Source organism: Anopheles gambiae, chromosome 2 (genome assembly GCF_943734735.2).
Source record: "Anopheles gambiae chromosome 2, idAnoGambNW_F1_1, whole genome shotgun sequence".
Taxonomy (NCBI): Eukaryota; Metazoa; Arthropoda; class Insecta; order Diptera; family Culicidae; genus Anopheles; species Anopheles gambiae.
Window position 1 is genome coordinate 107,504,529 of NC_064601.1, and position 27,530 is coordinate 107,532,058.

The 27,530-nt window shown below is 48.5% G+C and overlaps 2 protein-coding genes across 19 annotated transcripts in view; both read right to left on the bottom strand.

The window, feature by feature from the left end:
- Positions 1 to 104: 104 nt before the first annotated feature.
- Positions 105 to 14,713, bottom strand: LOC1270254 (uncharacterized). Of its 3 annotated transcripts, none has more exons than XM_061651935.1 (7): positions 13,820 to 14,713; positions 12,947 to 13,671; positions 2,950 to 6,534; positions 2,646 to 2,874; positions 2,222 to 2,548; positions 1,975 to 2,146; positions 105 to 1,846 (listed from the first exon to the last, which is right to left on the bottom strand). In XM_061651935.1, exons 2-7 carry the CDS (start codon positions 13,574 to 13,576, stop codon positions 1,009 to 1,011), a joined length of 5,781 nt encoding a protein of 1,926 aa, XP_061507919.1. In that variant the 5' UTR covers positions 13,577 to 13,671; positions 13,820 to 14,713; the 3' UTR covers positions 105 to 1,008. The 3 variants fall into 3 exon arrangements, with proteins under 3 accessions (XP_061507919.1, XP_061507920.1, XP_308935.5); XM_061651936.1 differs by lacking the exons at positions 12,947 to 13,671; positions 13,820 to 14,713 and adding exons at positions 9,178 to 9,370; positions 9,444 to 10,365; XM_308935.5 differs by lacking the exons at positions 12,947 to 13,671; positions 13,820 to 14,713 and adding an exon at positions 12,301 to 12,539.
- Positions 14,714 to 16,381: 1,668 nt separating this feature from the next.
- LOC1270253 (neurogenic protein mastermind) overlaps positions 16,382 to 27,530 on the bottom strand; it is a 134,664-nt gene continuing 123,515 nt past the window's right edge. For all 16 annotated transcript variants that reach the window (XM_061647361.1, XM_061647358.1, XM_061647369.1 and 13 more), the window contains 3 exons: positions 20,917 to 21,266; positions 20,546 to 20,822; positions 16,382 to 20,473 (listed from right to left, as the gene is read on the bottom strand). In XM_061647361.1, the coding sequence (XP_061503345.1) occupies positions 20,458 to 20,473; positions 20,546 to 20,822; positions 20,917 to 21,266 (643 nt within the window). In that variant the 3' untranslated portion in view covers positions 16,382 to 20,457. The remainder of the gene's footprint in view (positions 20,474 to 20,545; positions 20,823 to 20,916; positions 21,267 to 27,530) is intronic.

Genomic DNA, 27,530 nt, shown 5'->3' on the forward strand with positions numbered 1-27,530 from the left:
GAAAGATGCTTGTTTATCACAGGATTTGTTCGATTGGCCACCAAACCGGAGGAGAACTGATCGGATTTTCGGTAGGATGTCTTCTTCAAATGCTAATGCTGGATGTAAGCTGTAATGTTTATTCCTTCATCATATGTACAACACCCTCAGGCACGGAATTCTAGTTTTGATTAACACATTGTACCTTAAAAATATATATATGTATGTATCCTATCCTAAATCCGCGCTGTGTGCGGTAATTCTCTATTGCAGGTCCCAAACGAAGAACGGAGCATTTCATAATAATCGATTCCGCACGCTAAAGCTGAACCTAACACCTACGCAAGATAACTCTCAAAACCGGGACCAGACTGTTTCTTCTTTACACACTAGCAATACATGATAAGCGATTGATGGGGGGGAGGGAAGGGTTTGAAATTACGTTATCTGAGTTCACGATATGTACAGGAAGTTCAACTACTCTGTATCTCTCTCTCTCTCTCCACCAAGCGAATGCTTGCTAATCACGAAATTATTTGTAGGGTGGTAAATATTTTCGTCTTCGTTTAACACAATCTAACACTTCACGATCTTCTTAAACAAAGCTAACTATGTACTTGCTATTTTGTTTTCCACATAACTAATTCTTCATTGCTAATATAAATAGTGTAATTCTTAATAGAAAAAAAAAACAAAAATACATTGGAAAGCACATTTTCCTTGCTAATGTTTTTGGGATAAATTGTACGTAATAATTCGATACACATCGATTACGAATGAAGGTTTTTTTTTAAGAAACAAGCAGCATTACTACAAAATGCACTTTAACTTGAAGCTTGTGCGAATCGTACTCGGCGTGTGCGTCGCGTACGAAGAAAAAAAAACAGTGTAACTACAGCTGAGACTAAATAAGCGATGAGAAACAGAAACGAAAAAAGGAAGAAGCATCAACAACGGTATCACACATCAAACTCACTTGCAAGCCACCACCACAACACGAACACCAAATAGGGCGGCGTGCGGCATCTTCTACAACTGCATGAACTTGGTCGTCACGAGCTGGCGCAACCGAATGATCCGATTGTACATCTTGATGGCCGGCCCGATCTTCACGCCGAGATAGTCGATCAGGTCCGACTGCGAAAGGCTCAGAAACGAGCGGCCAGTAAGTTCCTCCTGTCGGATCTTCTTCGCGTACTGCTCACAGCCGGGCAGCCGCTCGACGTAGCACGAAATCTCGTCCGTAGTCCAGTGCAGCGGGTTTTTGCGCAGCACACCGGTCTGCTCGGTGCACTCGTCGAGGTAGCGCGAATGCTGCCGCCACTTCTCGTACGCATGCAGCAGCTGGGGCCCGTACTCGTCAATCACGGGCAGGGCCAGCCGGATCGAGGCACTAACGGCCGCGGCAGCGTTGTTGCTGTTGGCGGTGACGGCTGGGTTTGTGGTGGTGGTGGTGGTATTGGCCGTGGTGGCCGTGTTGGCTGTCTCGCTTGCGGGGAGCTCTTCGAGCTCTCGCAACCGCACGATGCGCTCCTTGGAGGGATCGCGCGATGGCGGAGGAGTTGGTGTTGCGGTCGAGGTAGCAGTACTTGGCGGTTGGTCGGCCGTTTCGCGCTTAATGCGCTTTGAGGGCACCGACGCCATCGTGTTGGAAACGCTCGCGCGTCTTTGCGTGGCCGATTGTTTCGGTTGGTCTTTGGGCGCACTGGAAACGGAAGAAATGGATTTTCTCAAGCTGGAATGACCTCCTCCTACAGCTTTGACGTTGAGCTTGTTGCTGCTGCTGCTGCTGTTGGAAGTGGCTTTCTTCAATTCCGACAGCTTCACTTCGACGGCATGCTCCATCTTCACGAAGCTCTGCACTTGGCTGTAAGGGGAGAGAAAGAGAGAGAGAGAGAGAGAGAGAGAGAGAGAGAGAGAGAGAGAGAGAGACGCCGAAAGAGCGATTTAGTGTGATGCTTCACCAACACTTCATCCAACTCGTGTAACACATACTCATGGCTCAGTCGGAGCGGTTTGCGATCCTCGCTCATCCAGGTTTTCGGCTTGTACGGACATTCCACTAACCGGTCGTGGAACTTTTTGTTCGCAACCTTGGCATTGCCGCGCCCGAAACAGTACTTGAACTCACAGGTACCCTCAAACGAGCCCGTCTTTAACACGTAACCTGCAATGAAGCGAAGAGCGAAAAGTAAACAATGAAGCAAAGGTTCAACATACAACGTACAATCAAGCAACGTACCTGGCGGCGGCTCCAACGGGTGCTTCGTCCGGGCACACCAGTTGATCGGATGCAGATCCGGGCTGTCGTCCTCGATCCAGAAGGAGTAGCTGCGGGGCCAACCGTCAAAGCACAGCTTCAGCTCGTACCCGTCAATTGCGACCACCGTGGCGGGACGTATCAGTTTCTTCTGCTTGCGGTCGACCACCTCCAGCCGGTGGCCCAGCTTGAACGCGACGGGAGGACGCGTTTTGAACAGAGCCTTCTCTGCCGGCACAGTCGACGAGCCCGAACCGGCGCGCGACTTGAAGCGGATGTAGCGCGTCCAATCGAAGGGTTTGTTCCAGTCTGTAAGGGACCATCAGTTTAGAAATTTGAAACATCATTTCCTCCCCCCGAGACGCGGCAGGATAAATCGAACAGCAAGCGCAATGAATAGTTTTACCTGGCGGGGCAGTGATTGTATCGTTGTTCTCCTTGTGCCAGTTCACCGGATGGATGTAGTTGGAGTAAATGCTCACCCAGTAGTCGTACCGGTCGTCCCACCCGTCAAAGTGTACCAGTATACGGTCGCCCATCTTGTCCGCGACCGTCGCCACGCACACCTTGCCCGACTTTTTCAGATCGTCCGCTTCGAGCGCCATGCCGATCTCGAACTTGTTCCTGTCGCTTTGCTGTGATGCAACACAGAGAAGAAAAAGTAAAAATCATGCCCATTGGCCATACCCATCATACCCAACTACTCTTACCAGCTGATTCAGATGCGCAAACCACTCCTGCTCCGGTACGGGCGCGTTCGTTTCCTGCAGGTACTGCTTCCAGTGGAACGGTTTGCCACCGACGTACGAGGCGGGCGGCTGGAGCGCCCTGTTCGTCTGCTGGCACCAGCCGGGCGGAAAGATGTCGATCGAGCTGGCATTCACCCAGAAGTCGTACTCGGCCGCGTACCCGTCAAAGTGCAGCTTGATCCGATAGCCGCGCACCTCGACCACGGTACAGACGCAGAACAGCGAGCAGTTCTCCGGATCGATCGCTTCCAGCTTCATGCCAACGCGGAAACGATTCTCGGTGGGCGGGAATGCCTTCGGCCCGAACAGATGCACCGGGGCCGGGTCGGCCACCACCTGCTTCAGGTACTGCTGCCACTGGAACTCCGTCTCTTCGCTTTCATCGATCGTGGGAGTGGTGGCAGCTGCCGGTGGAGCAGCAGCAGCAGCCGGCTCCGGATTGTTGTTCTCCTCGTCCAGTATGTTGGGCAGGAAGTCGCGCAGCGTTTGCCGCTTCAGGAAGGTGCTCGAATTGAGGCTCAGCGAGCTCATCGAGTCGTCGTCACTGGCGGACGAAGGACTGGTGGGCACGGAGGACGGTGGTGTCGCCTTCTTAGTGGCGGGCTTCTTCGCCGGCTGCTTCTTCTTGCCCGCCGTTGCTTTGCCGTCTTCCTTGGAGTGTTTGGCGCCGTCCAGGCTGCCTGGGGACGGCCGGTTCGCCGCCGGCTTTACATTTCCCTCCCACGACCCAGCGGCTTGCTGGAGCGCGTGCGTCGAGTGCAGGATGTACTTGCGCAGAGCCGTGTTATTGTTGCTGCCGAGGCACTTGATGCTGCAAAGCTCGGGCGTAACGAAATCGGCCGCCCGACCCTGCTTGTGGCACACCTCGCACTTGTACGAATCTCCCGCGTCCTTCAGCGTCGTCGTGCGGGCTCGATTGACAGCAGTTTGTGCGTGCTGCTGCTGCTGCTGCGACTGTCGCAGCTCTATCGGTTGCTGCAGATCCTTGTACACATCCGTGGCACAGTGCCTCTCGTACTCCGCGGCGGACAGCGGTTGCACCATGCCGAACTTGTTGAACTCAAACCGCAGCGTGCTCTCGTTCATGTACCCGACGCCGTCCCACCAGCGCAGATGGTCCGCCACCGTCGACGTATCGTGCATGGCTCCGCCCTCGTCCTGCAGGCTGAGGGACGATTCGGACGGTGTAATAGCCTGCGCGCCCTGGGACCTGGGTAATTTGCCACCGGTGGCGCGCGATTTCGAGCCGCCCTTCCTGGACGGTAGCGGTTCCACCGTCGGCGGATTGCTGCGGCCTGCCTTACCCACCGCCATATTGCTGTCGGAGGACGTCGAGGTGGAGCGGCTGTTGATGAAGCAGCTGCGCTCTGCCGTGTGCTCCTCTCCCAGCCGCTGCCGTTTGTGCACCACCTCGTCCAGCGCGATCAGCTCCGGCTCGATCATCTCGCTGCCATGCGCCTCGAGCTCGCCGTGGACGGGGACGGGGGGCTGCTGCAATTTGGCGTGCTTCTTCTGGGCAGCGCCCGAGGGCCGGCTCTTTCGCACCTCATCCAGACGCTTCGGAAGCTCCAGCTTTTCGTTGCACAGCAGCATCACATCGTGCAGTGGCACCGGCGGTAGCAGAGCTGCATCGGGCTGCATTGGGGTCGTGGCAGGCGGTGCGTTAACGGGCGCATCGATCGGCGTTAGCGACAGTTTGTTCGATTCAAGCGAATTTCCGTGCGGCCGCAGCGGAATGTTGTAGTGTTCGCGGGTGAACTGTATTTTAACAACCGCGGGCGGCTGCCGAGTCGTAGCGAATTCCGAATACCGACGGCGCCCAATTGTCCCGCCGGAAGTGGTGGGGTGCGATTGGTAGGGGTGGACGACTTCGGCTGCCCGCTGATGTTCGGACGACGAGCGCTTCTGTAAGCGCGGGCTTATGTTGGTGGTGGTGGCGCCTGCCAGGTCCGGAGAGCCCTTTTCCGGCGTTCGCGGCACTTCCAGCTGGCTGGAGGGTGCCGTTTCCGGTATTTCGATCGTCGCCGCGTTGGACCCATCGTCCGGATTCGACTCGTCAAAGTATACGATCTCTTGAGCTACCTGCCCGTCCTGTTGCTGCGCGTCCCGCAGTATGGCAGTATCGTTCGTCAGCCCGTCCGCACTTTCGTAGCTTACTGAGGTGTCCTTGTCTTCTAGCTCGTGCGTATTGCTTTCACCCAGATCCATTACCAGCTGGTCGCCCTCGTCGTTCGATAGTTCGTCCTCCAGCACCATCGCATCGGCCGACTGGTTTTCCAGCTGAAGCGACAAACTCCCGTGGAAGTTGCTGGTCTGGGCGACCACGATCGGTGCGCTGTTGGGCATCATCACCAGCCGACCGGCTGCGTACACTTCCGCCGGCGCGACCGTTTGTTCCGGCAGCAGTTGCTCCTGGTGCTGCACCATCTTAGGCACGGTGAACGGACTCAGCACGGGGATGGGGAATGCTTTGATCGGTTTCCTCAGCTCCTGCTGCTCTACCGCATTGCCACCGGCTTGGGTTTTGAGGGTGTCGACAGGCAGCTGTCGGTGCGCAGCAACGCTACTGTCGGGAGCAGCACCTCCTGCCGCGGCTAGCCTCATCCGACTAGCATCTAGCTCGGCCTTGCTGTGGACGGCAGCGGTTACGGATGTGACGGTGGGCTTGATCACAGTTCCACCGGCAGCGATCGTCCCTTTGTTGGGCGGCACGTACAGGGGCGGAACATTTCCACTGACAACGGCACGGACAGCAGCGGCAGTAGGTGGTGCAGCGCTTCTTCCGGCGTTTAGCAGCAATTTTGTTTGCTGCTGCTGCTGCTGGGCTGGGAGCTGCGGCGTGATCGAGATGGAGCTGACCGGTGGCTGCATCGGCGTGACAGCGGCATGGACCACGGCATGAAGCGACGTGTTGGCAATTGCCACCGGAATGGACTGTATGGTCGCTTGATGCTGCTGCTGGTTTTGCGGCTGTTGTTGCTGCTGCAACTGCTGATCGATCGCACCCTGCGTCACCTTAATCGTGGTGCCAAGGGGCAGCACTAGCTTCGATCCACCCGCGTACAGTGTAGATTGCTGGGTGTGCAGCAGCGGCTGCGGGTTTAGCTGCAGGTGCGATGACACTACAGGCTGCACGACCAACGATCCGGCGATCGGAACGCTGCCCGAACTGAGCGAACGATCGGCGGTCGGCAGCTGCACGGTCGGGCTGATGGAAACCGACGGCGTTACCATCGTCGGCACGGACGTTATTAACGAGCTGGTGGCCATCAAGCTGTGTATGGTGGTGTTGGTGGTGCTGGTGAGGGCAGGTTTCGGTGCAATCTGGCGATACATCCTCATGCCGGACGGTGCCGAGCTGCTGCTGCTGCTTAGTCTCAGATCGCCGATCGTCCCGGACACCGTCGCCGGCAGTACGACGGTTGCGCTGGGGATGGGCAGCACCGGCACGGCGGTTTGATTCACGATTGTCGATTGACCAATTTTTGCCTGCTGGTAGGACATTCTGTTCGCGTTGCCAACCTGCACAGTCACGGTACCGTATTGCTAAAGGGAGAGAGGGAAAAATGGGTAAGAAAACAGGGTTAATGGAAATGAGTCACTTTGGTCGGTTTACAAACGGTTGGCAAACGAGCGCTACTTTTCGTACGTTCATTCATAAGCATTTAAGTATTTAGAAAGTTTTTTTAAGAACAGCAACAACAACAATGACGACGACGACGACGACGACGGGTGCAAGAAGGTTTACTGGCATGACCTTAATTTAACCGTTTCCCATAAGAACCACCTATGTGGCGTTTTTCGCTTTCCCCCTCTCGCTCTCTCTCCTCCAACTATGCATATTGAATTCCTACTATCAGCGTATCCTGCAGACATACACACCACGTGTCATAATCGGCTCGACAAACTGCATATTTACACCCTTTCCTTCTTGCGGGGTGGGGGGAACTGTTTTCACTCTCGTACCCTTTCCCTCCGAACGCGTGTCGCGGGTGCATAAAAACACACAACAATATGATATGATCGATAGTGACGTATGTGTGTGTGTGTGTCTTGTTGGTGTGTTGGATGCACTTGCTGTCGGTGCATCGGCACTACCAACACACACGTCGCACAAAAACCGAGCGGGCGAGTTGTGTGGGGACCGTACGATTTGGTGCGTACGTGCGCCATGTGACACACACTTCACTGCGGAAGAGTGAAAGAGGTATTTTTGCCTCGATGATGCTATTGTTGTGGCCTGATTAGGGACTCGGAACTCGGTGCAGCAAACACCGTCCCAACCGATACGGCCAAACACCAAGAGGCGCAGCAGCTTCTCACTCGGTTCTGCCGACAGTGCAAGAGGGAGAGGGGGCGAGCGACACCCGTGTGTGTCAGCATGCTTCATTGCTGGGGTTTCACACCCTGGTTTACAGTGCACACTTACTTGTCGTACTGCTTAATGGTAAAACAACACTTTAATCCCAATTACAATCAGACACAACATACACACACGGCACGGCACGGCATTGACACACTATCGCTGAAAACGCTCGATGATCGAGCCGAGCAGTTGGCCTGGGCCTGCCTGCCTGCCTGCGTCGTATCGGAATGAATTTTGACAATTGCGCCACGGAAGAGCTTTCTTGTTGTGGTTGTTTGTGCACCACAGCAGCACACACCGAATGCAAAATGAAACAAACGGGCAGATCTTACAGAACCGCCGTTGCTAGCAGCAACTGAACGATCGATCCGACCTGGGCTGCAATTTACACACAGTTTGGAAGGCACGGCACACTACAGCATCCACACACACACATGCACACATACTCGCACACACCGTCGCGGGTGCGTATCACATGCCTGTGTGTTGCTACTGTCAAACTGCTTGCGAGCAGTTGGGTCGGGTTGGAAAAAGCGGTCGGGTTTCACGTTCCGTGATGCGTAAGCTTACATCGAATAAATGCGTCACAGTATGTCGGGCACACTAAAAACTATGCTCGTGTTTTTCAAAACACGTGTGAGCAGCACACACCAATACCACACCTGCCAAACACGGTAACGGAACAACAGCACCACCAGCACGGAGTGTGACAGATGCGCCTAGAGAAGTGGAATGTGGAAGCTTTCTAAATAATAGACGGGGCGGGGGCACACGGAAATGCTTGAAAAGGGGTACTAATTAATTGCACTAAATGCACCACACAGAATCGTGCAGCAAATCATAGGTTTTGAAAATGTAATAAAAACCTTGACCAAAATCGGCCCACACTGACACCACATGCGCTGCCGATAGCCTGCTGCTGCTGCTGCTACTTTTCAGACCACATGCTCTCTATGCTGTGATTCGTCGTGATGGGTCCCTTTTACAGGGTTTCTCACAATTTATTGGTTGGATCCCATCAATTTTTGGTAGGTTCCCATATTTTTTTAGTGCGTTCCCACGATTTTTTGGCCGTTTCCCAGATTTTTTTGGTCCAATTGTATTGATATCCAATCGGAAAATACCAATAAATTATGGGAACGAACTAAAAATCTATGGGATACGACCAACAATTCGTGGGAACGCACCAAAAAATCATGGGAACTGATCAATAAATCGTGGGAAACCCTGTATCGTGAATGTCTGTCACACCCGCTCACTACTCGAAAACAAAAACCCTTTCATTCACTATATTCACACAGCATGCTCACACTAGTGACACCACACAGGGTTTATTGCTCCCTTCTTCCGCTCTGTTCTTCCACCCGGTGTGATGCACACATACACACGCACGCACACAATCTGATAACATCGTCCGCCCAATGGGAAAGAGAAGGAAAGTGAAATAATTTTGTGCAAGTCTTCTTTTTTTTACTAAAAAGTGATACGAAACACATTCATCGATTCCGCGGAAAGCGCAACTGCCCTCTGTCGCTCGCTCATTCACACGCAGACACACACACACACAGACCATAAATCGAACAACGTAATCGCGTGGGGTAAGTTGGGGAAGGGGAGTCGAGCAACACAGACGGTTTACCGGAGGGAACTCCGATAAGATGCGATGATGGCGATGATGCGGCGATGGTGGTGGTGATTATATCTTGGATTTTCATTTGCACTTCTTATGTGCTAAATCTCCGTTGCGGCTGAAGAGCATAAATGTTTCCGCACAGCGATTTTCCGTCCCGAGGTGGCTCCACCGTGCCCCAGAAACGACTTACTAAAAGAGAGGTGAGGCTTTGTCGTGGCCTTTCCTGCAGTCAGTTGATGAGTCGAGGAGTGAGTTACTCTTTATGGATGGAGCACGCTGTCGCTTTTCCCTTTTTAGGGGTCTTGGCCCCCAGTGCTTGGCGAACGAAAATGCCAGCACACCAGCACACCGCGTGGATGAGAGGTCCGCGAGAGGATATATGCCTACAAAATAGAAAAGCGTGATTTAATCAAGAGAGCAAACACACAACATACGGGCTGCCACCGCACAACTTACCGCGGCGTGATCAGTGATTGTTGCTACTGCTGCTGCTGCTGCCGATGGTGATGACGGCCATGCTCGAATATATCGCCAATATTGTGGGCACTACAACTCAACACCACACTGTACTGACTGTACGTGTAACCCCACCAAGGTTGTTGGCGAATTGTGAGGAGCATGCACAATCGGTGAAAATGAAACCAGTTGCAAGAGGGTACACCACCACCGCACCAAATTGTACGTGTGTCTCTCCCCCTCCGTGTACACTAGAGCTTAGCTGCTCTTTCTCCCCACTAGGAAAACACTGGCGCACGTTACATTCCACCGGAACACCATTCACCACCATATCCCGAAGGACAGAACACGTTTCACTGTGTGTTTTCAGCTTTTTCTTCTTCCTCCTGCTCGGTGGTTGCTCTTTTGCTTGCTGTGAATTGATTCAACACACCACCTGGTGAACGTTCGCTTCAGCCGTCGTACATCCTGTGTCTATAATCCGGGCAAGAATATATTGGCCACCGGGGAAAGCATATTGTGCCACCGACCGTCGTTCTGTCTCACTCGCGGCCCGGTGATGGCGCTGATGCACGCGTTTCGCCTGTCCGGTGTGATGTTCCCAGTGAGTGCTCTGTTACGCCTAATACAAGGGAGCGGACACGAAGCTGATTTAACCACGCGCGCACAATGTGCGAAGTGTTTCGCACTGGGACCGAGGTGCCCAGCAGTTTGGTAGTAGTAGCACACTCTACACCTTGTGCTAGCCAGAGCAGAAAACCAGAAACAACACACGTACGCACTGCAAGTCGTCCGCCACATACAACTGTACCGACCGCGCTGTAACCATGAATATGTGTGCGCTGCTCACCACTACTGGTGCTTCGCTGAGCCTCCCCGTGCTAGTGTAGCAGGCGAGTGAGTGAAAGAGTGAGAGAGAGCAAGAGGGATAGAGCGAGAGCGATTGACAGAGAGCGTAGGAGCACACCGTGTGCCTCTCTTTCCTTCTCTTGCTCCATTGCGGCCTTCGGACGGGTTGCGTTTCTTCGCTAAACGAAACGTTACGCGCGTGTTATGCGCGCGGGCAGCGCGTTACATTCCGCGGAAGCAAAGTGGTGCGAAAAAAGGATCACCCCCCACTCCGCTGTCCATTGGGTAAATGTTTTTTTTTTTTCAACCAGAATAAACGAAATAAAGGTACGATCAGCTGGCAAATGGACCAAACCCAACCAAACACAACATTCTTGCCTTACTCGAGAGCGCATTTTGAAGGACAAAAGGCGTGCAAGTAACGCTTTCCCGTTTCCATTGGCAACACACCACACCGCGGACGACGTTTTGCGTATGTGCGTGTGTGCGTGTGTGTGGCTCCTTCACACAGTCCACAGCATAAAAACAAGGATTGTGCTGTTTCTTCTTGACGAAAAAATGCATTGGGATACGTCACACAGAAAACGGAAATTACAGTTACAGTATCACGCAGCACCACTTGTTGTCTGTAACAACACCCTTTCCCCAGCACGGTGTGTGCGTATGTACGGCACAAGTGGAGAAAGAGAGAGAGAGAGTGTGTGATTACGAAATTTACAGCAAATGGTAGGTCACACAGTGGCAGCAGCAACTAGCAGCTTTCCTCTAATTTACCCCGTTGGTGCGTGTCTCGGTTGCGGATGATGCTGGGGCGCTTTTGTTTTCGCCCCCCCCCCCCCCCCCCCACCCGAGACAGTGCACCCGAATGCACAAATAGAATCGTTTGCTACACAACACTACTGTGCCTTGCATTTTTGCATAGCAGATGCCGCGACGACTGTCGACGGTTAGAGCACACCTGCTGCGCTCCTCTCTGTCAGGGTGTGTGTGTGTGTGGGTGGTGTGTATGTGTGGCTCTATGCGGGGCTTAACGCTGTTCTATTATTTCGCGTTTATCAGCGCAACGCGCGCGCACACACTTTCGCAAATCCGTTGTGGTTGTTGTGCGTTTTAATCGATGATGTGCGAGCACTGTGCACCTCTGCTTTGTTTTGGTAGCGCGCAACATTATTAGCAGAAGAAATTCTGGTGCACGGGGGCACGGGGCGGGTGAAACACGGTCACCCTTGGGTGGACGACAACGTGACGTGTTTTTCTTGCGTCCGACCGTACACAATTCGATGACGACGACGACACACAAGACGGCCGTCCCTTCTCTCTGTGCACTGTGTGTGCGAGGGACATATGCATGCTTTTATTTTGGTTTCGTTGTGTTTTTTCCTTTTGCTTTGCTTCTTGAAAGATAAGCAAAACAACACACCGTGTGGTGGAAGGAGGGCACCGCGCACGGTGCACTACTTTCGTTTGAATTTGCTTCCTCACACACACACACACACACACATGCATACATACAATACGATGCACCAAACACTGCAACTGCCCTGACCCTGTTGCTTCTGGTGGGGTGAAAAATAGAACAAAAAAGCAGATAAATGGTCAACAACAACAACAAAAAGTTGATAACGAACGAATAATTCGAACCTTGCACACACGACAGTTTGACAAGCAGAGAGTGTGTGTCGCCGTCTGCCGTCTTCTCACCACGAAACAATCGCCACACGGCACCAAATAACATACCCACAACTGTACCCGTGAGACGCACAAAAGTTTGTGAAATGAAATACTTTCCGCACTAGGGACACACACTTTCAATTTGGACACGTTTTGGCACGATAAAAACGGTGCCCAACATCACGCCCGTGCTGCTACTGGCGACGTTGTTACCGTAACCGTGTGTGGAAGAGGTACGACCGACGACCGACGTGAAGTTTGCAGCAAATCGCTCTTACCTTAATAAACCCCCAAAATCGGGGTTGGCTGTGATCGAGTGTGTGTGGCGGTTCAGTACCTTTTGCGGGGGTAGCTTTGGGGCGGTGTTCCCTTTTGGGCCTGGCTGCTGATGATCACCACCGATCGGCCAGCCACAAATCGCCTATTTTCCTACTGATTACACACTGGCGCGGCCTGCCTGTGCTGACTGCCGTTGTTTAACGATGCGCTGCACGTGTGTGCGTGAAATGCCTTTGCCAGTCAGCGTTTCCCTATCCTTGTGCTGTGGCGAGCTAACTCGCGCGAGACAGATAGAGAGAAAGAGAGCGAAAGAGAGAGAGAGGGAGGCTCTCTCTCTGGCTCACCAGCTGCTGTCAGTGTGCCTGACAATATCGCACGCACACATACACACACATGCACACCATCGGCGGGCGAATCGGGCGCAGCGATTCCGCGGTATTCCGCGGTTTCTCCCACATTTGGCTGCGCTCTTTCTCGCTCTCTCGCACTTTTCTCCGAAAACAACGTTCGATTACACACCGCGGGTGTGTGTGTGTGTGTGTGGCGTGTGCGCTCGAATGTGTTCGTGGAATGCACATTTCGTGTACCGCAGAAAGATGAATTTCGTTTGAAAATCCGCGTCCGGAATATCCGTGCAGGAAAATGTAAAGTTCTGCTAACTGCACACTGAAATAAACGTAATTTAGCAAGCGAATTTGATTTACCATCGGTAGATTGGGCTGCTGGTGGTGGTGGTAGACGTCAGCGTTTAGATTTGGACCGGTTCGGCCCGCTGATGATGATGATGATGTTGTGGTTGGCGGCGGCGGCGGCGGGGGCGCAAATGTCGACTCCTTCCGTCCCACGAAGATCTCGCGTACCGGCGGTGGCGAAGGCTGCTGCGTTTGATGAAGTTGCTGCGACGAACCGAACTGCACCACATTACGACCGCTCGCATCCGACGTTACCGTTACGACGTTGCCGTGGCCCGGGAAGCTGGCCCCGGGAAGGGCATAGGGTGCATTGTTACTGCCAGCATCCAGCAGGAACCTTCTGTCGCGCGTGTCGATCGACATGTGGCGCGTGCGGTGCGGCAGGGCAACGGTTCCGGCCCGGGCTGGGGCACCACCGCACGGGACGACCGTGAGCTTGCTGCCGAGGGACGTGTCCGGGCGGGGTGGCGCTACCATCGGAGCCCTTGCCGTTAGGTGCAGCGACGATGCGGACGAGTAGTTGCGGGGCGGCGAGTCTAGGATGATCATCTGGCCGCCGCTCATACTACGTGTGGTGGCTGGCGTTAGCAACGGGAGGGACGGGGCCGACAGTGAACCATTGGCCGGATTCGGTCGCTCCATGGTTGAGCGGCGCGTTTTCTGTCTTCACCAAACACGCAAAGGCAGCTTCTCGGAAACGTCGTCACACACGGTCACCACTTTCGGTTCGGTGCACACTGGAATCGCACGAGAACAAACGATGGAAATGATAGAAATCACGTTCTTTCAAACAGCCCAGCCAAATCGCACACTGCACTGCATTTCCCGTGCACTCTGGGCGAAGGAAAGGTGGAAAATGGTATTCCCGTCATTTGCTGCTCTTACCTCCGATGCTCAGCTGAGTGTACGTTCGCAAACACGCTCTCCGGTTCGCTCGCTCGCTGGTTCTCTCTCTCGCTCTATCTCCTACCCTTTACAAGCACGCACACACTCTCTTTACGCGCGATTTTTGGCGTTTCGAGCGAAACGATTTGACGTTTCGGGTGCGAGTGTGTTGGTGAGCTCGTCGTGCGCCGCTCGCTCCGCCAATCGCAAGCAGGACGACTCGATTGCCACAGATCGCAGTGGACCGCGTGTACGGGGCGAAAAGGAATGGTTTTGGATTTACTAGAAAAGCCAACAGCAGACCAGTATTGTTTAGGCTTTGTTTTGTTGGATATTTGTTTTTGTTTTTTGCAGGAATTGCAGTTCGGTGTAGCTGTGTGGTTTTACATTTACAACCCAGTTCCAACAGCAACGGCTACGACGTTCGGAGAATTTCGTTTCAAAGCGCAATAAATACAACCACGCGTGTCATAGATCAGCTTCAGCGGTACGCAGCAGCGCCGACTAAATATCGGTGGATGACAAATTCAACCACCACCGGTCTATTTTCTTTCACTATCGCGTTTTTATTAATAAATTGTGTGAGTGCGTTTTTGATAGCACACACGGTTTGCCATACGCAACAAAGAAAGCAAAAAATAATAAACACCCAACACAACGTGCGAGACGTGCTCGAGGAGATAGTAGTAATGGTGCTTAATTTTAATCGATTGTTCGATGGCAACACGCATCAACACAAATCACTTCCAACGTTGCCACGGCTTTACACTGGAATCGTTCATTAAACTTTAATTTCGCCAAAAATTAAGCAAACTTCCGATGATCTTCGTTGATGTTCTTGTTACGACGCGTTCAGGGAATAACTGAACTGCTTTGTTTGATTATTCGACAGACACACCACAACACACACTCCCTGTCTCTATCTTTTTTTGCTTTCTCTCTCTCACACACATATACACACACATGTACACACACTCTCTCTCTCCGCGGTGTTTCGGAGAGCGTATGATGACATTGGCGAGAACCAGCGCGCTGTCAATGTGGTTGCTGCTGTTGGTTTGAAAATCTTTCAACAGATGACAAAATTAACGTTGGCCAACAGCGATTGTTAATTTAATCGATGCTAATGTAGATAATGCAACGTTTTTACCAATTTCCTTTGCTTAACGTTTGTAGCAATGGTAGCTAAAATTGAAATACAAACGCACACGACGAATACGACGACCATTTTAAATTGGAAACGGACAAACTCGTGGTCACCTGTAGCTGTCAAACTCGAACGAAGTGTGCCCACACGTGGTTGAAGTTTTGGCCACCAACGTTGCTATCAATTTTCGTTTCGGTTTCGGTACTGTGCCGGGATAGTACATTTGTTGTTTATGCATTGCTTGTCTTTAATAAGGATTTCTATGAAAATTAAGCGTTCCTGCACATTATTGGTAAATATTTGAAACATTGTTCAAATTAAACACATAAATAAAATGAACGCACGATAGGGAGATTATGTAAATCCATAAATAACTGGTTTCCAGGCTTACCAGCAGAAGAAGTCCAAAAGGCCATGGTATGTTCCATGAAATATTGATGTTGCTATGATGGCATACTGAAAAAGCTCTACGTGAGAAAATTTAATACAAACCTGTGGCCACAACCGGTCTTAGCGTGCCTCAGGAGTGTCCGAAACCGGTCACGGTTTCGCGCCTTCGTCTGTCAGTGCGTTATCCCGGGCTTAATGGCGGACGCCTCCACGCCATCTTGCCACCTCAATTTGGGCCTACCACGCCTCCTCTGTCTTTGTGCACGGCCTAAAAAGACTTTACAGGCTGGGTCGTCCGTTTCGATGCGTACAACATGGCCAGCCAACCGGAGTCTGGCGAGCTTAATACGCTGTACGTCAGTGTGGTTGCCGTACATCTCGTATAGCTCGTCATTATAGCGAATCCTCCATTGTCTTTCCACACATACGGAGCCAAGTATCTTTCTGAGCATCTTCCTCTCGAACGCGGCTAAGAGGGTTTCGTCAGATTTAGACAGTGTCCATGCTTTAGATGCGTATGTGAATACCGGTACTATATAGGTACTATATAGTCACAGCTTCGCCCGTCGCGACAGGTTTTTTGAGGTGAACTGATTTTTCAGGCGCGCAACTCAGCTATCATTCTATTGTCGTTGCTGACATTTGACCCAAGATAGGCGAATTCTGGGACGACTTCAAAAGTGCGTTCACCTATCTGTACGTCACGCCTACGTAGGTTTGGATTATTTATTGGTAGGGCCGCTGATGTTGCCACCATCAGTTTGGTCTTTGCTTTTTATCCGTCAATCCGAGGTTCCCTGCCGCCTGCTCGATCCCTTGGTAGGCTTCGGCCGCAGAGCCGAGAGCCGCAGACCTATGATGTCTATATCATCAGCGTATGCCATTATCTGGATTGACTTATAGAAGATGGTTCCCGTAGTCTCCACCCCCGAGTCACCTGTGGCTTACTAAATGCATTAATTCAATTGTCCACGTTCAGTCCACGTACTTACCCGTTGCGTTCATTACCACAAACATAAACACGCTTACATTTTCTGTTTCATTTATTTGTCGTTATTTGTTTTGTATTCTTTTTTGTTTGTTTGTTTGTTTGCTTGTCTTAACAAATTATTGATTTGTTTCGCTCCGGACAGCATGTTGCGTCCTATTTGTCGACGGTTTTTGTAACCGATTCATCCTACCACACATTCTTCCGCACTTATCTCACCTTCCCATCATACTTGTCTGCTGTTTTCCTTTGCATCATCATCAACCGTTTCCTGCTTCTGTGTTTATGCATCGATATTAATATATATGTTCATATATATATTTATACGTATTACACTTAAACTCTAATGTGTGTTTCATTTCTGTTACTTTCACTTTGAAATTTTTATACTCATAATTCATATTTCATGTTTTCACTTGGTTTTCCGCCTCTGGATGTATCTGGTAGTCCGTGTGATTGAGTGAGAGTATGGGTGGTGTGTGGGTTTTGTTTCTTCTTTGAATGATTCGATACTATATCTGGAAGTTGTTTGTTTTTTGCCCCGGGTCTGTGGAAGGGCATTCAAAACAAAACGTTAATTTTGTCGATTGTGAGGACCAGCTCCAACACGGACACTAATGCCACGGGCTCTGAAATTTGTTGCAGTGCACAGCAACATCACAACTAAAAGAAAAGCAATCAAACGAGCTTTTTCATGATTAAACTCATCCATATACACAACACACAGTCAGGCAAGATTAGATCACCAATTACCGTGCCTTCCAAAGCACCAAATGAACGCAAACACTCTTCACTTGATTAATTACACACGCGTATGAAACGAAATGTTTCATGCTTCCATGTTAAGCTTTGCACCTAGCCAAAGCTAGTAAACGACAGAATTATTGAAAAAATGTGCTACTTCAAATAGTGTCACAAAATCAAAGATCGCACCTTACCCATCGTTAAAAGATGCACTCTATTTGCCTGTCGCACAACGAGCGTTGTGTGTTGCGTCGTGTATGTGTGTTTGTTGGTTTTGTGTCTTTCTGTGAGATTTGTGATGCATCGCACCCTTTTTGCTACAAATATCTTTTTGGCTCACCAAAATGCCTTTTAATGCTTGATTATGGTTATGGTTTAGTTTATGCTTTTATTTGTTTTTTTCCTTCCCCTTCCATAGCCAAGTAGTCGTTATCGAACACATTTGCTTGCTTTTTTGTTTATATTTTGCATTCGCCATTCAGGAGAGTAATGGGGGTTCTGTATTTATGTTTAGACAATATCTGTTTTGAATTTTTTTCGTATCTTACACATCGCTTTGCATTTGCTTTTCACTCCTGATTTAGTGTGTTCCTCGAGTCCTTCGTGTCGTCCGATAAATTGCTTCACGTTCAACTACTCTTGGCTTCACCCAACCCATCATTACAACACGAGTGGTTCGTATCTGTCTCGTGGCCAGACTTCGTCTAAAACGCATTAACTCTCACTCCAACTGTTAAAGACTTGTTTATTTCAGTTTGACATTTTCATATCCATTCACTCTCTCTCTTCCTCTCTCTTTCCTTCTGCCGTTTCCTCTATATCTTTCTCGCCCTTTTCTCTACTCTCTCCTCTCTCTCTACCTCACTCTCTGAGACGATGGATATAGCTTTGTTATCAAAATGTGTATCTTCATGTGTTCTCTACCATTTGCATTGTTGTCTCGTTGTGTTTATTTTCCTTTCCTGTGTTGCACCCCCATTTGCTGCCATTTTATAACTTCCTCATCGGGTTTGCATAACAGCATCCCACCACCATTCACTCTTTCGCTACGTGTTTGATCAAATTAAACACTTACGCGTTTTTTCCACGTGCCGATGTGAATAGATCACACCTGTCGAAAAAGTGAAGAAGTTTACGTAGCAGTACGATTCCAAATTCCACTATTGGTAAAGGGATTCTAAATGTAAACACCGATTCTTCATCCTGTTTTGTCGATGCTTCGTGCATCCGAATGGCGCATCCTTTTGGATTTTTAATAATACGTTCGCACCGAGGATGATCTCAAAACTCTGCAACCGTCTGCACCAGTTGCATGCGCAGGATATGTACAATGTAATGATTTCGTTTCTTGCTTCCGGTACTGGTTGGTTGTGTTAGCGTTAGTACTAATAGCAGCAGCAGTAGCAGTAGTATCTTTAGCAGCACCGCAGTATTATTTTAGCAGACGTTGCACGGTTTTGCTTCTGTCCATGTTTGCACAAAGAATTTATAAGCATAGGTTTGTTTTATATTATGCAGCGTGTTCTGTACGACTTACAATACCGATTACACTCATCTCGAGTGTTTTCACGCACAAAATGCACCTGGTTTCCTGTGATACACGCACATACCTATAGTTTTGTCGTTAATTGTGAACTGAACTAGTTCCTGAATCCCTATCGCCGTTACCACGTGGTCTTTTAATAATCACTGGTATGGATGTTGTTTTGTGATGGTACTGCTTCTGCTACTGCTGCTGCTGCTGCTCTTATCTGTACTCAAAGTTTATCGGAGCTTGTCCGTTGCCTATTGCTAAAACTCACATTAAGCTGCAATTACTGCCGGTTTCTGCTCAATTTGATGAGCATAACCCAGTTGGTTAGCTTTTGCTTTCCTTCCTACAACGGTGCGTGAAGCTTCCGCGTACAACGGCTCTAGTACTACGCTCTGTTCTCTCATTCCTAGTGGATCGCTCTTGCCTTGCCACCGTCGTCGAAATTTGTTGAATTTTTTCACCTATCCGGTTCTGTCTGCCTCCAAATACCAACGACGCCCAGCTACAACGTTCACTTTTCCCAATGTCGCACAGTCGAATTGTTATTTTTTTCCTTCTTTTTTTGCAAAACGTGTCCCCCCTCTTACATACATTTCATGCTTGCATTTCCTCCTTGTCGGTAACATTCTACTAACGTCATCAACTTTATCACAGTATGATTATTCTCATTTATGTTTTTGTTTTCTCTTCAAAACAAGCTTTTCCTTACTTTTTTTGTTTTGTTTCCAATTTTAGATGTTTTTTTCCGTCTGCTGTCCCTACCGTTGTTTAGTATGGGGATATTTTGTCTTGTGATAACACCACTTTTCCTTTTGCTGCACACTTGCAATGCAATCTTTCTCGATTTATGTCTGTGTATGTAATTGCGAATAATTTTAACCGACCGATTGGCGAAAATAGTAAAACATTTTGCGTCGCAATTTTTAAGAAGCTGCTGATACACACACACGCGCGCACCTTCAATCATTAGATCGTGTGTGTCGTCGTTGGGGCCCGCCGTTCATCGAGAATGTGCGGTTTCGCTGCGTGTAATAGTACAATATGGCTGCCGCGTGCAATCATCACAGGGCTTATCATGACTGCAAATAACAGTTACAGTATGTGCGAAACCAAGCTGAGATAGTCCCGTGAGTGGCATTTCCTTCTCAGAGGGGGAAATTGTCTTTGCGTGGATGTTTGTCTACTAACTTCAACCTGTTGTAAGTAGTCGTCTAGAGTGGTTGGGTGTTTAAAATATTCATCTTCATGTTACCGGGAATTCTACCTTGCATGTAAGCTTAGGAGCAAATTAGTCTGATTGTGATGATCGTCGAGGTTTCAATTGGCATCGGTCGGAATTATGAAGGAAATGTTGCAATCCTGGAATCTCTTTGTCGAACCGATTTTTTGTTTTTTTTTGTATTATGTAAACTGGTGGGAAATACTAATACAGTGCCGCACTAGTAACCATGCTAGCAACTGGCTCTGCCGCGTACTTTTTAACAAGAATGTGTCCCGAAAGGGCGGCTTCTACAAGAACGAGTAGTTTTACAGCGAAACCCGCCGGAGCAAACATTATCCTCCAAGGCAAATGCTCCAAGGACAAATGTTGGTGCTGCACAGCAAGAACCGTTTGCGCTGCCCTCTCTGCCCCAGGAAGCGATCCTTGTTCACAACTTAATCGAAGCGTTGAGTTATCGGCCCTACCATAAACAACAAACCAAAGCGTGTTGCGCGCGGTGCCACACTCAGATGTACACGGTCTGACGTTGGATGGAAGTAATTTCTAATGAGAAATGTAAAACGTAATGAATGGCAAATTGCTTGCACTGTTTGGCCTTCCTTCCTTGCAGTTGTCATGGCCTATGAAACCTGAAACGGGCAACGAAACATTAGGACCGAGGAATCTAGCGGAAACGAAGCTGGCTAGAGAGCTAAACGTACCTGGTAAGATGTCGACTACCTTCGTGCACGGCCATTTCGGAGCTCTTGAACTCGTTCAATTCCTTGCGGATGGCGGCCTTGTCTTTCGGCGTCAAGCGTGTCCACGGTTTGTCCGCCCGCCGGTCGTAGTCGTGCGCCTGCGTCACCTCAATGTAATCGTTGAAACGAATAATTTTCTTCTCCTTCAGCTCGTCGACCGTCGGCCGGAAGCTGAGCTTCCGCAGTAGATAGCGCTTCTTTTCCTCCTTTTGCTTTTTCTCTTCCGCCGGCGATTGTGCTGAGAAACACAACACGGATATGTCAGTAGGATCAGTTAAGCGCGACGGTCTTGGGGCAAACGCTCCCGACCGAATGATTGCAAATTCACTTACTTTTGAGAATGTTCCGCTCGACAAGCTCCTCGGCGGTGGGGCGCATTGACAGCCGGCGGATTAGGCGCGCACCGATCGCTTCCTTCGATTCCTGCTTCTCGTTGTCCGACTGCAGCTGTAGGATGTTCCGGTTGATCAGTTCCTGCCGGTCGGGCCTTAGTGCCAGCTTGATGGAAAGACTTTCCTTGCGCGCGATTTTCGCCGCCCGGTCCGCATCCTCGTCCCGGTAGTGGATCGGCCCGTCCGACTGGTCACAGTCATCGCCGGTCTCGCGGATCACAAACGGGCGAGCGTTTTCCTTGTTTTCCATCGTGCTCGGTAGGCCTATTTGGAAACGCATCGGTCGCGAACTGCCGATGAGCAATGACGAAGGCGTTGGGAAGTGAAAAGAGATTTGTTAGTATGTTCTTTACAAAGTTCGAGAGCGATCGAAAACGAAATGGAGGAATGGAATAGTGTGACTCTTCATTGCTGTCGATGGCAAAAAGATATGACACTTAGGTTATTGGGTGGTTTCAAGGACGGTACATTAAGATAATAACGTTACGAAAACAACAGGCATACAAACAAAACAAACCGAAGATGAAGTTTATTATCGTATGAAATCAAACCATATTGTGTGTTATCATAAACGGAATTGATATTAAGGAACAATTAAAAAGTAAACTCAACCATACAAAATGTGCAGCAGGGTAGAATCCGTACCGCAAAGAATGTAGTTATTATTTGATTATTTCAGTGTATTAATATTTAGCAAAAAGCGCATGCATTTCACCGTGGTATCATGAGCCTTTCGTTATACATTAATATTATTTTGAATATAGAATACAACCACTGACTGTTTTTACATTATAACAAGATATGAACTCTAGTATTTTACATATCTTTTAACTCCTCGTTTTGACACAGTCTCCACGATGAATAACAATAATTAATCAATCGTGAAACATACGGTACCCAGAATTCATTTACGGCAGTATGATTGATTCTGCGCTAGACAAAAGACAACTTTCGCACAAAACAATACATTTCCGTGGTCTGCGACTGCCAGCAAAAGACAACCTCTTACAACTCACGAGAGATATGTGTCTTGAACAATTTGTGCCAGCGCAAAGGAATTCCCCAAACCCCGGGTGGAGTTTAAACGATTCCCTTTTCTCCAAAATGCAAACGTATATGGCAGTGAAAGGAACAACGCTTGTCGGGGGCATTGCGAATTGTTCCGTCGGGGTGACAACTCTGTGTGTGTGTGTGTGTGTTGCGACACCAAGTGGATCATACACAAATCTAGAGGAAGTGTGGCTGCTGGGACTGTTTCTCGTTAAGCTGAATTTTGACATACTTTGACCACCCCGGGGGGCCCGCGCATCCGATCCAATGTTTCACTGATAAATGTTGCTTCCGATGTACCACTAGCGGGCGTGTACAATTGAAGCCGCCGACAGTATGGCACACAACTCCCATGGGCCGCGTTGCCGCGAAAGTTTCAAGCACCGGCACCAGCGTTTGGCTGGAGATTCCATGTTCTGTTCGAGATGTCAAAACATTCCACCCAGTCAGTTTCAATGCAAAGGGGATGAAGCAGTGGGTTGCGGTGGCGTTGCGTAAAAACGTGAGAAGACATTATCATTATAATGGAATAATTTATCATATTCTTGCACAAATAATAGTGGTTTTGTCGTTTCCATTTAGCTCGTACCATCATCCGGCTAATGGTATCCCGAACCGGGCGGTGAGTGTGGAATTTTGCTGGTATGTTTATACCCTTCCTAAACGATTCTACTGCCAAACGCCCGCAGTCGACGAACCGGAACAGGAAATGGGAAGAAAAAGCTAACCGTTTTTAATGCAGACCGTCGACGGGTAACGATTTCACCCAAAACGGCGTAACACGGCTGCAACGCTTTGCTGCACCGCTAACACAGGCACTATTGGGCCAAGAACTACGGGGAAGTGCATGGCCCGGCTGCATCCGGAAAGCGTGCAAGGCAGTGCAAGCAGTGAACATTAATTTACATGCTCTGCGAGATATGCTACGGTATAACACCACCGGTACGCTCTAATATACCCTATGCCATTGCGCTAGAGAGAAGGACGTGTTCGTAAGCATTTTGTGTTTTTATTCCACACCGGGCTGTGTTTGGGGTAGTTTGTTGAGATTAATTATTCAAATTTTAATCCGTCCGGGCTTTGGTGAGGTGTGGGGAGCGGGAGGAATGTTATGAGAAATTGGTGAGCTTTCAAACTCCCGAGGGTACTTCAGAATCGGGACGATGGAAGTAGTACAGTGTAGCACGACAGGCGAACTTTCCATCCTCAATTAATTGTAGTAATAGAGTTTTGTAGTACACGGATACAGAGCCGTTGTTTGATGTTTTGCAGATTTGCGATGCATTAAGTTGATCGGGGAGAGAGATAAATTATGTTTGGCTACATTGTGCAGACTGTCAAGAGAGATAGTGGTTATTTTATATCGGATATTTACGGTTGAATTTTGCATAGGCTTTAAAGCGTACTGTTTAAAGAGCAAACATTCAAACGGAATTAATCATTGTCAACTACTGCAAAGCAGACAAAAATGTCATTTTAATTTGGAACCGTTGAAACCGTAGGAAAGACCACAAAAGGATTTCCAAAGCTCGATGTGGGGGTGGGTACATGAATGGTAAGAAAAAGAAGACCCTTCGAAGAAACGGTCTTATGTAAACTAAAGCCCGGACACGGACACCAAACATTAGACCATGGTAACGATGTAATATCTGACAGGTTCTTAACGTCACGTGTCTGTTACGGTGACATAATCGCGTTCCGTTCGTCTTTAACGAAGATGCAATCAACTTGTTTATTAGCCGAGTCGTCTGGCGAGGAGCACACACACACATACAATAACCGAGGAAAGGGGAAAAACGACGGATACTAACGACAAAAGGGGAAAAAGATTTTTGGAAACCAAACATAATGGAGCACGTACTAGCACTATATACAAGAGTAGACAGTACTAAGCAATTCCGAGCTCAGAAAACGAACCGTGGGTAAGACCACAAACGAAACAGTAAAACCAATCTGTGCATCCTTACAACACCGTACGATATACGTTAGCTTCGCCTAGACCACCGTTGCGATCTTATTGATGGTGTCTTTAGCTGCTGGGTTTTTATTAGTTCGATCCAACGTTCTACGTTCTAGGGTTAGCGAGTTTGTGTGCTGGGCAGATGTGCAATGTACATAACTCGTAGCGACTTTTGATGGATGGCACACGTTTGGGGTGCGGGTTTAATTAAATGGTTTGCTGCTTTCCAGTGGTGGAGTAACGTACGTCCTAAGTTTTGGGTGTGTAGTGATGACACAAATAGTTTCTCAATCGATTGTGTAGTGGTTTTTGCTTAGTAATCAGCAGTGAGGTAGGGTTGTGAAGACTTCAACAACTTTATCAACTTCATTGAGCCCCAACGTAAGCTATACGACTCCAACGACATCTACCCTTTATGATGCGGGACTAGCTAGAACCGGAACCTTCCGGGAAATATCCCTTGATTGGTCCCGGAGAGCTCTTCAAAGTACTTAGAAAATTCGCTAATTTGTAAGTGTGCAGAACACAAACGATTAGCATAGCAAAAAGGTACCGTTTGACTTTGGGTGTGTGTGTGTGTTTTGTACACGTTCCTAACAGGCTTTAATGTCGTAGAACGTTTGCCGAAAGATATCAACACTTTGCGCCATGTAGGTGTTTTGGGTGTTTGGTGTTTTGGGACATGAGTTCCTTGCTGCTCGAAAAGATTTATGTGTCCCCCGCGCAGTTTGAAATGCCTAGGAGAAATAAACAAGCAAAACGCCCTTTTACGTGATGCGCAAACTATCGGGGCGGCTGCCTGTGCCAAATATAGATGCAAGTGGAAAATTTCAACTGTTTGCTTCATTTTTTGATTCCATTGAATTACTAAAAAATAATGCACCCCCCCCCCCCCTCTTTCAAGGTCACCACCACCATTGGTTGAGAATAACAAATAACCAAATGCAGAAGTCAAACAAAGTCCGCGCACGTGATTCTATTTTCAAATGATAATATTTCCGCACCAGACGCGCATCATTAACGCGCGCGGATGGGAACGCTATAGTGCGGGATGTTGTTCTTCTTCGTGCATAAATCATAAATCATTCAGCTTACTGACCGTACCTGACAAAGACGTGCGATAGCGGAAGAACTTCCCATCGAAAGATCTAGTGGCGTACACGCTTCCCAATTATTTTTCATCTACCACAACGGTCGATAAGCTTTAGGACCAGAAAAAATGGCGTGTTTTTTTGTCTAAGTCATGCTGTCTTTACTTTCTAGCATCGAAAGAAAGCTTGTTTTCGGAGTTGGAATCGACTACTGGAAGCTCTGCTGAATAATGTGTATTAAGCTGTATACCCCGACTTCCTGCCAAGTCGACTTTAACGACTTCGTAGTTAATTAAAAGTCTTATAAAAGATATTAAGGTTTTCCTCTTTCGTTGTTTTAGCGATTTTTTTAAGAATTTTAACATAATAACTCAGCTTAAATTTAAATTAGTCGCCCAGGACCGATGAGGAACATAATTTTGAGTTACATTCCTTTTACATTTTTATTTTCTATAATTCCAAAAATAAATAATGCTTATTTCCTTAGCCGGAAGTGATACGCACTAACATAGCTAAGTTTACAGAGTGCCTACTTCAGAGTGGACTGTACACAATCATAAACAACATCCAAACAGTAAAGGGTTCACATAATACTCCATCATAAAGAGCATCTGACCCGGAAGATCATTTCTTTTATTTGAGGGTGCCACACGTAAACACTTGAAATTTGTTACACCTTGAATTTGTCGTTCCATGATGGGTGAAGAACACACAGAGCCAGTACACCATCGCTGGGTAGGTGCTATTATTTCCAAACAAAGCAGCACTAAACTCTCACAACCGGGAGCAGCTACCTTTTCTAAATCATAACCCATAAAAGCGCCACGAATGCTCATCCTTTAGGGACAGCAGGTTCGGGACAACTAACGAGTGATGTTGAAAAAGATGTAAGGTATAGTAGCAGCAACAGCAACAAGGATAAGAAAATACAGTTTGTCCACAAAACGACAACGATCGGGATCGGCGTGGGTTGGGAAAAGTTTTACCGGCTTGTAAAATGGACAACGAGAATGGAGAAGTTGAATGAATCCTTTTAAATATTAAAATCTAAAACCACGATCCCACGTCGGATGTGTGCGCGGTGGGGTGAAACTTTCCCAGACACACAATCGCACCATGGGAACCCTCATGAGCCCGGAAAATTCTACCCGTGAAAGCGGCACAATGAAGGGTTTTGTAAAAATTAATTCGAGTGATTTGTAATACGTCTAACCGGTGGGTGCTTGTCGTTCTCGGAAAAGTTTTCCGCCAGCGACCAATTTTCTGAATGTCTTAAGCTGTACATAGTCTGTGTCGTGTTTCGTTTAACACAATTTTAGCCGTTGTTTTCATGAAACATATAACATTGCTCCAGTCGGCTTCTGTTAAGAGCGTTTATTTCTTGACACATCTTGGCCTTCATGCTAATAAAGTAGTAAATGTTACCGAAATCAAACAAGAGACCGTATTCGTTACACAAAGCAAATAAGAGAAAGAATCTCACGAACCACGAAGGGCAACGGTACAGCTTAACTGATGATGTGTATCAGGCATGTGTGCCTGTCCGGACTTTTCTGGGCAACGTCCTGCCATCATTTCCGTTTTGGCAATCAACCAGACGGACGCCAACGACCGCTTGGTAAGCTGCTACGGATTAAAAGATTCTGAAGGGAATCACTACTTTTCTCAATGCGGCGGTGGCGCGTATCTTTTCGCTCTGCGGCTGTGCAGTAGCGTAAGAAATAATGTTACAGCGTCTCCGTAGTGCAAACAGTGTACCAGCGATAAATCGACTACCATTGCCAGAGCACCCGTGGCTTGGAAAGGCTGCTGATAGCATTTCAATTAGTTCATAAATGGCTGCGGCATAAAACTGCACGTCCTATTGTCTTGTGAAGCGTGGCTGCACAAGCTCTATTTAACGACTCATGCTGGTTAATGTGACACCACAGTGCACCAAGGACACGCAATGCCGTCGGAGAGGTGCCGCCATGTGCAGTGTGGAGCAAACTAAAAGCTGCAATTGGCAGGGAGCAATGGCAAGCATGAATGCTAATCCAATTAATACTACGGAAGCTGAACGTGCCACGCAAGTAAAAAATAGCAGCACGTGACGGAAAGCGCAAATGATTACAGCCAAAACAGGGAGAACACACGTATCTACAGCACGGGGCGGTAAAAGTGGCGTGAAATTTCACATTACAAAGTATGGTGTGTGTGTGGTGTATGGTTGGGAAAATGACGATTTCCATGCAATAGATTCGTGGGAGATGGATCAGTGTGGCATAGTACTGTGGTGTGTACAGTGCTGCATCGTTCAGCGGCATCACATTGTTAACGAAATGCTTGCAAAAGGAACAAATAGTGTGTGTTGCGTTCAACTGCATGAATGTGTTTGTGTGTTGATGTTGATTTATACGGAAGAAAATTAAAACCACAATGACCAAAGGTTAGTCAACAATCAATCCATACCG

Coding starts and splice junctions, on each gene's coding strand:
- LOC1270254 (XM_061651935.1), bottom strand. CDS start 13,576: ATGGAGCGACCGAATCCGGCCAATGGTTCACTGTCGGCCCCGTCCCTC. Junction 6,535..12,946: donor AGCAGCCCAATCTACCGATG/GTAAATCAAATT, acceptor CTCTCCCTTTAG/CAATACGGTACCGTGACTGT. Junction 2,549..2,645: donor TACAATCACTGCCCCGCCAG/GTAAAACTATTC, acceptor GGTCCCTTACAG/ACTGGAACAAACCCTTCGAT.